The sequence below is a fragment of the Patagioenas fasciata genome, chromosome Z, assembly GCF_037038585.1.
Source record: "Patagioenas fasciata isolate bPatFas1 chromosome Z, bPatFas1.hap1, whole genome shotgun sequence".
Classification (NCBI taxonomy): Eukaryota; Metazoa; Chordata; class Aves; order Columbiformes; family Columbidae; genus Patagioenas; species Patagioenas fasciata.
This window is the reverse complement of record NC_092560.1, coordinates 63,713,520-63,727,438: the sequence shown is the minus strand read 5'-3', so window position 1 is coordinate 63,727,438 and position 13,919 is coordinate 63,713,520. Positions and strand designations below refer to the sequence as shown.

General features: G+C 37.0%; 1 protein-coding gene across 1 annotated transcript in view; it reads left to right on the top strand.

Annotated features, from left to right (window-relative positions):
- WDR70 (WD repeat domain 70) overlaps positions 1-13,919 on the top strand; it is a 127,732-nt gene that overhangs the window by 98,188 nt on the left and 15,625 nt on the right. The window contains exon 14 of the mRNA XM_065860846.2: positions 13,484-13,584. Coding sequence (XP_065716918.1) covers positions 13,484-13,584 — 101 coding nt within the window. The remainder of the gene's footprint in view (positions 1-13,483; positions 13,585-13,919) is intronic.

Sequence of the window (13,919 nt, the reverse complement as noted above, 5' to 3'; positions counted from 1 at the left end):
CTTTTTTTTTTTCTTTTTTTTTTTTTTTTGGTCACAATTAGTGGCTAAACTAGTGACTGTATTGTAGTGCCCGCTATTGAATGCCATCTCACTATGTAGACATTGGGACTTGTTTAGAACTCAGGTTTCTTGGGTAAATAGGAATACTTTTTGAAGAAAAAATAAATATCAGAAGGGGTGCAGACCGTGGTCTCCATCTCTGATCAGTAGCAGTGTGCCTGCACGAGAAGGTGTCAACAGGGCAGATACACCACACTGCTTCTCTGACTGTCCTGTTCTGCCTACAGTGATCTGTGACTTCAGAGATATCTTGATGAAGACATAGCAATTTTACAATTAATAACACTCAGTGGATTTCTCTTCCATGAGTTTATCAAGGAGTGAAATTACCCATGTTGCAGGTTACTTACAGGGTCGTCTGCTTACTGCAGATCAGATCAAAGCTCAGGGGTGGGAGCTCCTGCCTCTCCCGCCTTTACAAGGAAGCTGGTGCACCGTGTGCAGAATTTCAGCCTTTCTCTGGCTCAGTGGGGACAGGTGAGGTTGGAAATTAGGAGGGCTTTGTACTGTGACCATAGTTATGTATGATAAACTGTACAGAATTCCTCTCTTTTTAATAAGAACTGAACTTTTAAAAATCCTGTTGTGCGCATACAGGTTTTTTTTGTAGTTTTTCTGTCTCTGTTTCTTCTATCTTAGACAGTATTATCTGTGAACTGTTCTTTTGCCCTCACCTCAAATATCCACACGAAAATATTTATATTAAGCCTTTTCAATCTAAGCGTTTAAGACTTATTTCATGTGAAAGATTTATAAGTGCACGCAGAATGTTTCTTTGTTCCATTAGATGGACAAGGAGATCTAAACAGATGTCAGGAAATAGAATTGCCAGAAGAGGGGTACAAAGTGTGTGCACAGAAACTCAGAGGCCATGTCACTTTCTTCAGGTAGTACGAGAGGAAGGAAGACCTGTAGCTGCTTTGGGATGAGGTCTCATCTTTTGGAATGTCTCTAACTGCACTCTCCTTCTGGAACGAAAGAGAGATTTTGTTGGCAGATCCATGTCAGGGATGGTTTATTCCTAATTCTTGGTTTGGTTATGCAAGTACGAGATCTTCATGGGAACCAGATATAAATACCTCGTGTATGGGAAACAGAGCTGGGAACACAGCATTTCCTCCTGTGTCAATTTAATTTAAAATAGCTGTAGATAGCCGCTTGAATCACTCTCACATGTCTATCATTCATTTGGCTAGTTCAGACAGATCACCCAGTAGTTATCCTTATTACAGACAAGATTGATTTTGGCAGCAGTAGAGCAGTCATTTTCCCCATATGGAAGGGAGAAGTAGTATGCTCCAATACTGCCAAGCAAGAGTGGGCACTGGGGGGAAAAAAAAAAGCTGTACAATTACAGAAATTGCTCTTTTAAAATGAAAATGTAAGTAATAATTTAGTTTAAGAATAAGCAAAGAAGATACGGTTGTGTACATTGTAAAATGAGATGTGCAAGTTTTTAAAAATATCCTGAAGCTTTTTGTAGATAAGCAACAATCCAAAACCAAAGATCTGTGGTTGTTTTGGGAAACCTGTTCTGTTTGGAGAATTCTTCAGTATTTTCTTAGTTTCTCAAATATAAGCAAAAGTTGAATTATTAAATACTTCTGCAAATACCTCCAAGGGATGTTTCAGGAAGGTCTTCTGAGACAAGCTATAAATAAAGCTTCTTTTTAGATTAAAGAGTCAAAAGGAAAGAAGGAATAAGGAATATGAAACTTCCAGCATCCTTTATGCACAGTTGATATAGGATTGCAGTATTTCTTTCCTTGACCTCAAACGATATCATTTACTATTTATAAGGTGCAGTAATATAGTAAAGAGCTTTTCCACTGTGGCCCATTTCACTAAGATTTAAAGCTTTTGAATGTAAGAAAAATAAATTGTTTTAACTTCTGGAAGAGATCATTTTGCTACTTCTGGGGGATTTTTTTAAAGCTATTTATTTTATCTGAAGGGAAAATCCACATTTTCCACAATAAGGAAGTAAATACAATATTTAAGGTCCAGTGCTGATTAAAGTAAAAGAAGAAAAAAATCTAGTATGAAAGGTGAATCACAGGAATGTGTTTTCTTTTACCGTGAGGTAACTTGTCAATTTTCATTCTCTGCTTTCATATGTGTAAAGACAATGTGGTCCTTCCCTTTGTATATCCTGCAGCAGCATGTACTTGGTTTTAGAGGAGCTGTCACTAGAGTTTTGAGGTATTGAAGAGAAATAAACTGTGCAGGTTTCCTCACTGTTAAAGGGTGAGGGGGGGGTGTCTGTGAAGGTTGTCTGCTTTAGTTTTGCAATATACTGTGATGAAAGTGTGGCTGTAATTTTAAAAGAGCAAGTGCTTAAAAATGCCCTACATTGCAGTTACAAGGAAAACAGTTTACCACCTGGATTAAGTTGTTTTTTCTATTCATCAAAAAAGTAAAGTGTTCTTCAGTGGTGCAATTCCCTTCGAAGAATATATTTTATAGCTGTACCTTGAAAGGGTAAGCGAATACAGCTTTGCTGTCCATATGTTCTGCATTGAGATTCAGCTTTAAATTATTGGCCTCTGAAAATGTTTTTAGGATATTTCTGGTTTCTACATAGAAAATTGTAAATATTATCCATTTCTAGTTCCTTTTCTATTTAATGTTTCCACACGTTTTCTAAGTCATGTTTCACAAGGGAAAAACATTAGTATTGTTTCCTCTACTACTGTGTTCTCATGAGTATTTTAAATCTAATGATAGCAGGCCAGTGCATTCTAGATATTCTCTAACCTCCCACCTTATTTGTTGTAGTTTGCTCTTTTCCTTGGAAGAACTCCAGAAGAATCTCAAACCCAAAGATTTTAGCATTTGGGGTTTGAAGTAGATTTTTAATATAATGTTAGTATATTTTTATTGTGTGAGCTGCTTTTTTTTTTTTTTTTTTTTTTTTTTTTTTTATGAGAGTGTGCATAGTATCAACATATGAGTGTTAACCATCTTTTTGCACAAAGAAAGAAAGTGGAGGCAAACTGGTAGCTTTTGTTGTCCAGCTTTGCAGACATTTGGAAATGGCATAGTTCTAATATTTTTTATTTTTTTATTTTTAATTTCTGTTAAAAATATATCAGTTTTGCAAGAGTTACTCAGTCTACCTTTTTTTTCCTCCTGTGGTGTGTGGGTGGGTGCATCCAAGAGGCTGACCAGCCTTCCCCAGGTACAGCAGCATGGCAAGCCAAGTTGTTGGCTTTTGGATCTCCACTGTGCTCTAAGACATTGGTAAAAAGAGATTACAGAGTGTGCGGTGGGAAGTTATGTTGTGTCTGAGCAGCATTATCTTTCTATGATTCTTAAGGCAGAACTTCTGTTGTTCTTGGAGAGGAGTAGACAGTTATTGTAGCTGATGTTTCATGCAGGTCTTCGGCCGTTAGCTTCAGATTAGAATATTGACTTCCTGCTTTTTGTTTATTCTAGGCTAGGCTAGGCTAGGCTAGGCTAGGCTAGGCTAGGCTAGGCTAGGCTAGGCTAGGCTAGGCTAGGCTAGGCTAGGCTAGGCTAGGCTACTCTACTCTACTCTACTCTACTCTACTCTACTCTACTCTACTCTGTTCTGTTCTTTGTTTATTTATTTTCCTTTAATATTCCAGTTGGATGGAGTTGGAGAGAAAATATCACTTTCTACATTTGGGGAAAATGTGCTTGAAATTTGGGGAAAAATGTGGTGAAATGCTTGATTATTCTCTTTTAGGCCTGCTTCTGAACTTTATAGAGTATGAGGGCTTGAAAGGGAAGAAGTAAGTCTTTCCTTTTGAAGCTTTGAGATCTTAAAGACAGACAGGAGTCACTCTGCTACCTTTAAGTGAAAATTATTATGGGCCTTCCCTGCAGCCCAGCATCATGAGATTTTTGGTACGTTCTGAGGCATTTCCTCTCCTTTAACAAGCAGTGTATGTGTTCTTGCTGGAATGTATTTCATAAGCAGTTGCAGAGAAGTTTTTGGTCTATAAAAACGGTGAGCCACTTCAAACATGTCCATGGAGGTTTTTTTGAAAACTAGATTTGTATTCCTTGTACAGCAGTCTAAGTATCAGAAGTCTCTAAATGGTTCCACACCTTTATTATAAAATGGAAAAGCTTGAAAGACACTACTTTAGTATCTTTCCTAATTACAGAATTTGTTTAAATACTGTGTTAGCCAAACAGAGATGGGGAACAATCACCGAAAAATATTGTGGTAGTGGGAAGCTGTCTTTAGCTGTTAGCATCCAAATATTTTAATGTTTTATTTAAAGATACAGAAATTCTTTAAAATAATTACAGCTTTTTGCAGATATAACTTTGTATATTTCCCTTCTCTTCTGGGAAGATGTAATGCTAAAGTCAGATGGACTTAATGTTGTGCAAGTTCCAGAACCATAGAAGATTAAGCTGGGAAGCACACTGAGATTTGATCCCTCACTCCAGCACAATCTTGAAATTGCTTACCCCTCTCAAATATAATCTAATATAACCATCAGATTAGATAACAGGCAATACGAATTTGAAAGGCAATCACTGTTTCTTAAAAAAAAAATACCAATAAGCAGTTAGGTTTCAAAAGTAGTATTGCTTAATTATATTTTAAGCTTCTGTGTGTTTAAAATATATTGCATTGCACAAGCAGTTCTTCACCATTACTATGGAGGGTTTTACAGGAGAAAAGACAGAATATGTGCTAAATAAACTAGTTGCACACATACGTGCACTGATTTTTACAGACCTGTTTTTTTCTTTTCAGTAATGTTGGAATTTGTAAAAATTACAGTTAGAATAAAATATTCAGTTCAGTCAGAAGAGTCCCATTTGGGCACTGCTGTGGTGATCTGTCCTTACAGAGTCCACAACCATGGTCAGAATGTCATTTTACACGTTCACCACCTTCCCTGCTGATACCTTGCTTATCTGGCTGTCTGGACAGCCAAGTGCAGCAAATCCAAGCAGCGCTGTTCAAACAGAACCCATCACATTCCCTCATGGCCACTGAAGCAAAGTTTGCACACACAAAAGGCAAAAGGTTTGTTTTAAGTTTTTCTTCCCCTAACTGAAAATATTTTCTTAGAGCAGCAGCTCTTGCTGTCACTTTTTTATTGTGTATCTTCACAACAGAATTTGAAGAAATTATTTGACTGTAGGTTAGGAAAGGGGTGAGCAGTAAGGGTGAACATAAACTGTGTTTATGTTTTATGTCCATGCAATTTTTAACCATCTCCAGAGGTAGACCTGATCTTTCAAGCTGAGATTCTAAAGATTTGTTGGACAGTTTTGAGAGTTTGTATCTGCTGTATTATTTCTGCACTAGGAGTATTTAATTTGGCTTCCAGGGTCCTTTATCCTTGAACTGGAGAGTTATTTGAGTAGTACAACATGCTGTAACATAGATCCTCGTTAGTTTTCTGTTTTTCTTACATAGTTATTCTGGCCATTGTCGGCTGCAGGGATTCACCTGACCAAATATAGATGTCTGCAGCTGATCCAGTCACCCTAGGCTCGTTTTCTAATCAACAGAGAAAAATAAACACATCCAGACTGTGATTTTATCTCATCCTAAAATAGCTACCTAGAATAGGTTAGGTGAAGGCCACTGTAAAACGCTTATTTATCTCTGTTAACTAGAAAAGGAGGTGAAAGTTTGTAGACATTTTAAAGAGTGGACCTCTAAATATTAGAGGTGTAAACATCTGAAGTTTGATGAGGTAAGTCTCACCTAAGACCTTCACTTCCCTCCAGTAGTGTTTATTCTCTCCTTCTGAAGCACTGGGACATTTCATCTCCTGTGCTCTGACCTTGCCAATAGCACTAATTTCTATTGATTTAAGGATTTATGACTGTAGGCTATTTATGGGAGAAATGCCTGCCGTTTTGTGCGTAGACTGGAATCTCAGCTAGCATAATTCTTTCACAGTTTTCCAGAAATAACTGTTAAAACATCAGGAACTTCACCTTAGCATTACAGAACTTTCTCGAAATGTTCATCAATTTTTTTTTATTAAGTGAGTCAAAACAGCACATGAAGCAAATATCGAAACTGCTTCTTGCTTCAACAATGAGAAGTGTTTGGAAGCCTACAATTAGCATGCTCCTTTTCCATTTTCAGTATTTTTCTGGAATTAGGAGTAATTTTTTCTAGTAATTTGCAAGGAAATCACTTTTGTTTTTTCCAGTTTACAAGTAGGATGTTTGCTGCACACTCACCACAAAGGCAGTATGAGTATTAACTGTATGTCAGCATCATTCGGCAGATTTCCACTCTTTCAAGGTAGTTTTCTATAGGTGTGGAAGTAGATGGTGCATCTTCTCCATTTATAGGATATTTTTGGCTGTACTTTTGTTTAAACAGTTTTTGGTAATAGCCATGGGAGCAGCCATTAATTTAGTGAAATTAGTCTCAAAGTCTGATAGCTGCAGATAACTGAATAATCAATTCTGGCATTTTGGAGCAAATCTATAAGTAGGTTTAGTCGAGAACTATCAGAGAGGAGTGAAAGGCTGTACCAGAAGTGAAGAGAAACAAAAATTGAAAATATTTATTCCAACAGTGCATAACTGCTATGGAAGCATGTTTGTCTTTCCTCTTGCCAGCATGGCAGGATGAGCTTTACTAATGAACTTGAAAAAGCTGATATATTATCATGCATTATCTGAAAGTACATTTCACATGAAATGTTCATTTTCGAAGACCAATGTGTGGTATTTAACTTTAGAACTTAATTGTCTTTAGGGAGAAGGGGTTGTTTCCAAAGAAAACAATACCTAATTGAGAAACAGTAAGACCTCCTGAAGGAGGGAAAAGAAATTAAAACATAGTTGTAAAATATGGCCCCTCTAATTTAGTTTTCATTTTGCAGTAGCAATGAAAGAATATAACCCCCTTGACCTAAGTGCTGCAGAAGTGTATGGTGATTCCTATTTATGTCAAAAATATGAAAGTGCTTGGAATTTTTTGGAAAATGGTGAAACTTGATATCACACCAATCTTGCAGGAAATCAGGACCCTTATTCCCTTAGATCAGTGTACACATACACACATGAGTGTCTGTTTAATAAATTTTGCTAGCAAGATTGGCTATTAAGTTGGGTTTTATATACATATAAATGTAGTTACATTTTGTTGGATATTAGTCAAAATTTCAGCTGAAATGAAAAAAGAAATCGTGGTTTTGTACAGTTCAGCTCACAGACATGTAAAATGGTAGTACAGGAATACAAGAAGACAGCAATGGAGGGAAACCTCAATTTTCCCTAGCTTTCTTGCAGCAGAGTGAAAAAGGATAGAGGTGAGTAATGCTTTCAAGAGATACTCTTTATATACACTCTCTTTAATTTGTTACATAATAGGCAAACTTGCATTTTGGTAGATTCAAAAGATACTAGTGAGATTGAGTGACTGCTCAGGTTCTGGAATGTGGTAGAAAAATATTTTAAGTATAAAAATTAATGTTTATGAGAAGGGTATATATACCCTATAATATGCAAGAACTAGGAATGCTTGCTTTGTTTGCTCAGTTTTTTTCCTTGATATGCTTTGTCTATGTTTTCTGTATTGCATCCCCTCCAAAGCTTCTCACACCTCTCATAATGTCTGCCAGTCCCTATTCCCAATGTGGAAAATCTCTAACCCTTCGTAGTCCCTCTTACTGGAATTTATTAACCTTTCCTCGCCTTCCTGCCTCCAGCCTGTACTGACCCCCCTGAGACTGCTCTTCCATCCTGGATCCATTCTATCTGTGCAGTAAAACTGAGTGTTTTTCCCTGAAGCACTGGCCAGGGAACCAAATTTTGTCTTCGCTGCTGCAGTCTTGAACGTTCTTTATAAGCAAAGATCCAGGAGAATTCTTTCAATCCTTGACATCAGTCTGTAGTTTTATGACCTTACCAGCTTCATGGTTTCATCTTAGGGGTAAATTTTCCATTCCTGTGCCACAAATCATTTTAATCTTTTCTTGCTGACCTTGTAAAATGCCCTCTCTGCATTGTTTACTCCTGTTGGGGTGTTACTCAAGTGCTCTGGACAGTTTCAGTTCAGATAATTAACTTTTGCTTGCTGAGAAATCTGCTTCAGTTATTCTTCACTTTGCCTGTTAAACATAGGAGTATATTTCTAGGTCAGAATAGATGTCCCATTCCGTGTTGAGCAAAATTATGTTTCAGGCTTCAGTTTCTGATTGAGAGGCATTGCTGTTAAATTCCGTCAAAGCACTGCTACGTGCTTAGCAGCAGCAAAGCCATGCGTGTAGCTGCCTAGAGAGCTAACCCAGATGGAGAAAAACCTAGCAGAAAAATTATTTGGTGAAGTTTAGTGTTTACCTGCAGCAACAGCTCTGCATACATGATACAAAGGGAAACACTTGGGTGAGAACAGGCTGTTAGGGGTGAGACTATTTATGAACCCCCCAGAATTGCACGTGAGCTGGGACTGCACATGTCTCAGAAGAAGTGCAGGTGGAAGAGCACACCAGGGAATAGTGATATCATCACTTTTGCCTGCCACCTTTCTATGTATTTATGAGTTTTATGGTTTAAGATTACCACATATTATTGTTAAACTTTTAAGTTATTATAGGTAAATTTTCCAAAACTGGAGTTTATTTTAAAAGAACTGTGAGTCTGAAGTGAATATAGTGCTTAGTTTAAAAGTAAAGCAAAAAATACCTATTGGTAATTCATATTTTTTATTTAAAACAATAGTATAGCAACTTTAGAAAAAGGTATAGGTAGTTTTAAAAACAATCACCAGTATGTTATTTTATTACACAGTTGTTTAAGAAGATAAATATTTTCATCCAGATTGGGAAAAAAAAAAAAAGTCCTTCAAATTGTGCAGATATTTTTTTAATTGACTTTCTGTTTAAGTCAGTATTACAAGACAATCTGTTACCTGAAAATAATTACGAAGGCCTACTGTCAATGACACATAATGAATCTGTTCTAATCTCTTTCACAGTGACAGTGAGGAAGGTAAATGTGGAGTGTTTCTCCTTCTGTTAACATTTTTAATATTTTTGCTGCTTGACTTCACAAAAATATTTTCACAATCTTTTCCCAGTATTTCCCAATGCAGGCTACTGTGCTTGTATATGCAATAAACATTGCCAAAGACTTTTTTCAGTTTTATTTCATTTGAAGAACTTAATGCTTTTGCAACAACAAAAGTACCAAACAGCTTTTGAATCATGACGAGGAATTGTCTTTTGTAAGTGCTGTATTTTCAGATCTGTGGGTCACAAAACTGGCCACATCAGTTCTATGGATAAAATTGTTTTCAGAATTTTTATGATAGGCTTCCAAGACTTCATGCTCCAAAGATGCTATCCAAAACATCCAGGCATTACAGAAATTATTTTTTCAAAAGTTGAGGATGTTTATGTGATGCTGCATTCTGCATTTTATCATTCTTGTTATAATAGACATTATTATTTGTTTGCAAAGCTGAGATATTACATGGATTTTCTTTATAATTTTGGAATTTAGTTGATTTGTTTCAGCTTTAAATACTATAAGAAACAAGTTAAATGTTTCTGTGTTGAATTTTTTTATTCTAGAATTAATTAACTGAAGTTTGTGATCTGGTGTTCATATCTTCTGACTCTTGAAGCTGCCATCCATAGGATTTCCTTACAACCAGTACTTACAGTTAGTCAAGTCTTTTGTGCTAGGTTTATATAAAGCAATGTTAGGCAATTGAACTCCCTGCTCTTCTACTTCTCTTACAAAGACTGAAACTACCTTAGTAAGTAGGGTGAGAGCTTGCAGTTTGCTCTTAACTGCTCAATGTTATTGCCTCCAGCCTGAGCTCCTGTCTCTTGGGCAATTAAAACTGAAGTACTGTCTTGTTTGTGTTGGGTTCCATTGCAAGGCACAACTTTAAATGAAACAAGTTATTCTTTAAATGTGATTGTGGAATGGCAAATCTCCTTTTCCATCTCAAAGAAACAGAAATCCCTTCCAGCCCTAACCATTCTATGATTCTGTGAAATTGGCAGCATGAAGTCCAAGGGCGTTTCCATCAGGCCAAAGAGCATTGCTAGCAGGTCTAGGGAGGACATGATTCCTCTCTGCACAGTTCTGGTGAGACACATCTGTAGTGCTGGGTCTAGTTCTGAGCTCCAGGTACAAGAGAGGCACGAACATACTAGAGTGAGTCCAGTGAAGGTCTACAGAGGTGATTAAAGGCTTGGATTTCCTGGCAGAGAAGGGAGGGCTGAGAGAGATAGGGTGGCTCAACCTGGCAAAGGCGAAACTCATGGGGGATCTTATGTGTAAATATTGAAGGGGGCAGGAGGGCGAAGCAGATGAAGCAAAGCTCAGACACAACAGGCACAAAACTAATTACAAAAAATTCCACCTAGATGTAAGAGAATGGTTTGAGTTTTGTTTGGTTGTTTGTTTTACTGGGTTTTGGTTTTTATTTTTGGTGGGTTTTTGTTGTTGTTGTTGGTTGGTTTGGGGGGGGGGGTGGTTTTTGTTTGTTTGGTTGGTTGGTTTTTGTTTGTTTTTTGCCTATTTTAAAAATATTATTTATGGTGGGATTGGTCATACACTGAAACAGGTTACCCAGAGTAGCTGTAGAATCTTCATCCTTGGAAATATTCAAAATCAAACTGGACAGTGACCTGAGCTACCTGTAGTAGTTGACCATGCTTGGAGCAGGGGGTTGAATTAGATCATCTTCAGAGCTCTCTTCCAACCACAACAGTTCTGTAATTCAGTATCAGTAGATGGATATCTACCTATGTGCATACGTAGGGCAAGCCAGGAAACACTTTTTTTGGTGCTATTAACACACTTTTCTGGAGAGCTAGGAGGTAGGACTTTCTTTGAGCTGGAATTTGGTGGTTAGCATTTCCAGTGATAAAAATGGTTACCTGCGTTATTCTAAGTGTAAACGGTACAAAAGTTAGATTCATTGCTCTTTAAGAATCAATTATTTTTATATTAAAAAGATTCCCTTTTCCCCCTCACTCCCAATGTTAAGACCTAGTCTACAATGATCTCTTTATTGTATAGTTGTTTAGAATTTTTACTTCTTTAGGATTTTATGATTGGGAAAAATTATTAGGAATTAGGTAAGGAATTCAGTATTTTGGTCTTTTTAAAGCATTGCTTATTTCTAAAATTATCCAAAAATCTGCATAAGTAGTGTTTATTATTTGTTATAAAGTAGGTTTATATGCCAGTGGATTAATAAAATTACTTTTATGTTCAGAGCTTGTATTTGTTTAGTTTTTAACAAAGTATATTCTGTGGATGTTCCGTGGTTTCAGAAGATTTATAGGGCTGCATTTAATGGCAGTGTCTTTTGCCCGCTCTGGAGCACGTGCCATGGTGGTTTTAAGTGTGCTGTCCATGTTTTACAAGTTAGAAATTTAGCAATCCCCGTCAGTGCTGAGCCACACTGTCTCAGGCTGTGTTTTTGTTGGCTGGTAGCCAGTACCATGCTATAAAATACATTTACTTGACAGTAGAAAGTGGAGAACCACATTAACTACAAAGTTTTAAAAGGCTGGCTAAACACATGCAATAAATATTAATAAAAGAAAGGGCCACCCACCTTTGACCTTCTAATACTTGTTATAGCTTTGTGTGTTTTAGAGTTACCGTAGCATTTTGAGCATTACTTAACGGTATCTAAGAATCTCTTATTTAACTTGCACAACTTAACACAACCCTGTACTGGTCATTTTTGTTGCTTGTGGCAGGGATCATGCATATAATGTATTACCAGAATTCTACATCGTAGTTCGGAATTACCTGTAAAAAGATTGTTGTGCTTTAGTTGTCTCATATTAAGCAAGCCAGTTTTATTTGTACCTGTAAGTAAATGGGAAGGTGTAGTGTTCTGTGTATATCTGTGTAGAATGAGAATGTTTTACAGAGAAACATTTTAAGGAATGGTCAGTTGATTCATGCAAACTCATCTCACTCAATTTTTCTTCTTAAGCAAGAACATAAAGCAGAAAAACAGCTCAGAAGAGAGTCATCCATCATGGTGTAGTGAAATGAAGTTCTGATTCATGATGGCTGAATGGGCTTCAGAAATGTTTCAATATTTTTTATGCTGTGTGCCTCCTAGCATTCAAAAAAAATGGGATCTGGACCAAACCAGAAATAGCATGGAACAAGAAATGGGAAGTGATTCAGGAGTTACTACAGTTGATGTATACTATTCTCTTCCAGATTAGGTGGTTCTCACTTCCAAAGTTACAGAGCTATATTACACCCCTAATTATTTTAGCTTTGCTGTATTGCTCTTGTTCATACATTAGTGGTTCTCATTTCCTGAATTTCATGTGCTGTATTATGTAAAAAAAGAAGTATATACATAGGTAATTTAAAGATAGATGTATAATACTGGTTGAATATTTTAAATTATTAATTCACTTTGAGAAGAGCCTATTCCTGATTTTTGAGTAAGGTGAAGTGGTAAGCTTGGGGGGAAAATGGGCTAGAAAAATGAGCATTTTTCAGTTAAATACAAACAGGATGATGCATCCTTCCAGCTCTGGATACATTTATTACACAGGTAACACAAATACTCTTCAGACCTGTCTTAAGTCTCTCTGAAACTCTTTAAAGGGTTATAATCTCTCAAAAAGACATACTTTTTTTCCTCCTGGTAAGTCAGATGCAGGTACAGGTTTTGTGTTGTGTTGTCCTTTGTGGCAGATTGTGCCCACTTCTTTGCCTCTGTCAAGTCAGCAGCTCGTGTCTTACAGAGTTTCTGTACTGACCTGCTGAATCAGACTGAACACAGTAATCACGTGGAAATCCAAAGTCACATGGAGAACCACACTTTGTCTGTAAAAGAACAATACTCCTAATGTCTAAAAATGAGTTTCTCTGCTGACCAGAAGGGTGACAAAACTGTGAGACATTGGCTTCAAATAGCAAGTTCTTCTGGGTGTTGTGGGGGAGGAAAGCAAGAGTGAAAATCAGCTACTCTTCTGTTTCTGCAGTCAGTTAGTGAAAGGTCATCACTGTGTGAGAAGAAGAACAGATAAAGAACAGAGTGGAAGAATTAAGAATTAAAAATAAAAATGCAAAAGTCATGAAGGCCTGTGTTGCTATATCTGAAGCACTTCCTTGTTCTCCTTCAAATCCTGCTTTAGCTTTACATTTACATTAGGTCCACAAATACCCTGGAGCAGGCAGCCTGTGGAAATGGCTGGTTGTCACATTGCCACCGATTTGTGCTTCCTTCTCTGCCTACATCCATGTGTTGTCACTGCTTTTACATTCTATTCTGCTCTGCAGAGGAACTGGTATTCATTCATATATTCATTCACATATTCACAAATTCATTCATGTGTTTAGGCTTATTCCTGCTACAGTGCGACTTTGATCCACTATATGTCAATATGAATATTAATTCTAAGATCTAGATGAATGAACAACTAACTATCGACATGTTGCTCTATTTCAGAGTGTTGTGCGTTGCCTTTGGCATCCCAAGCTGAACCAGATCATGGTTGGTACAGGAAATGGTTTGGCCAAAGTGTACTATGATCCTGTCAAAAGCCAGAGGTACGTAATCATGCTTAATGATTAATAACATTATTTTTTTCTCAAATTCAGCCAGTTTCTGTGACTCTATGCTTATACTAAGAAATGAGAAAAACTGGTTTAGTAACATTTGTTTTGCAGAGTTTTACTTATTTAGTAACAGTAGAAAGAAAAAAACAATCAACCAAACCCCCAGTTTATTTCTGAAAAGCTGCATGTTTTCCTCTGGGCTTTTTGTGGTGCAGTATGCTAGCTGTTCTATCTGAATTTACAAATACTTTCATTTTTCAGTTGCATGCAGTCTGCAATAAGAATAACCAGCCTTTCATCTGACCTATTGGAGGTTGCTGATGGGG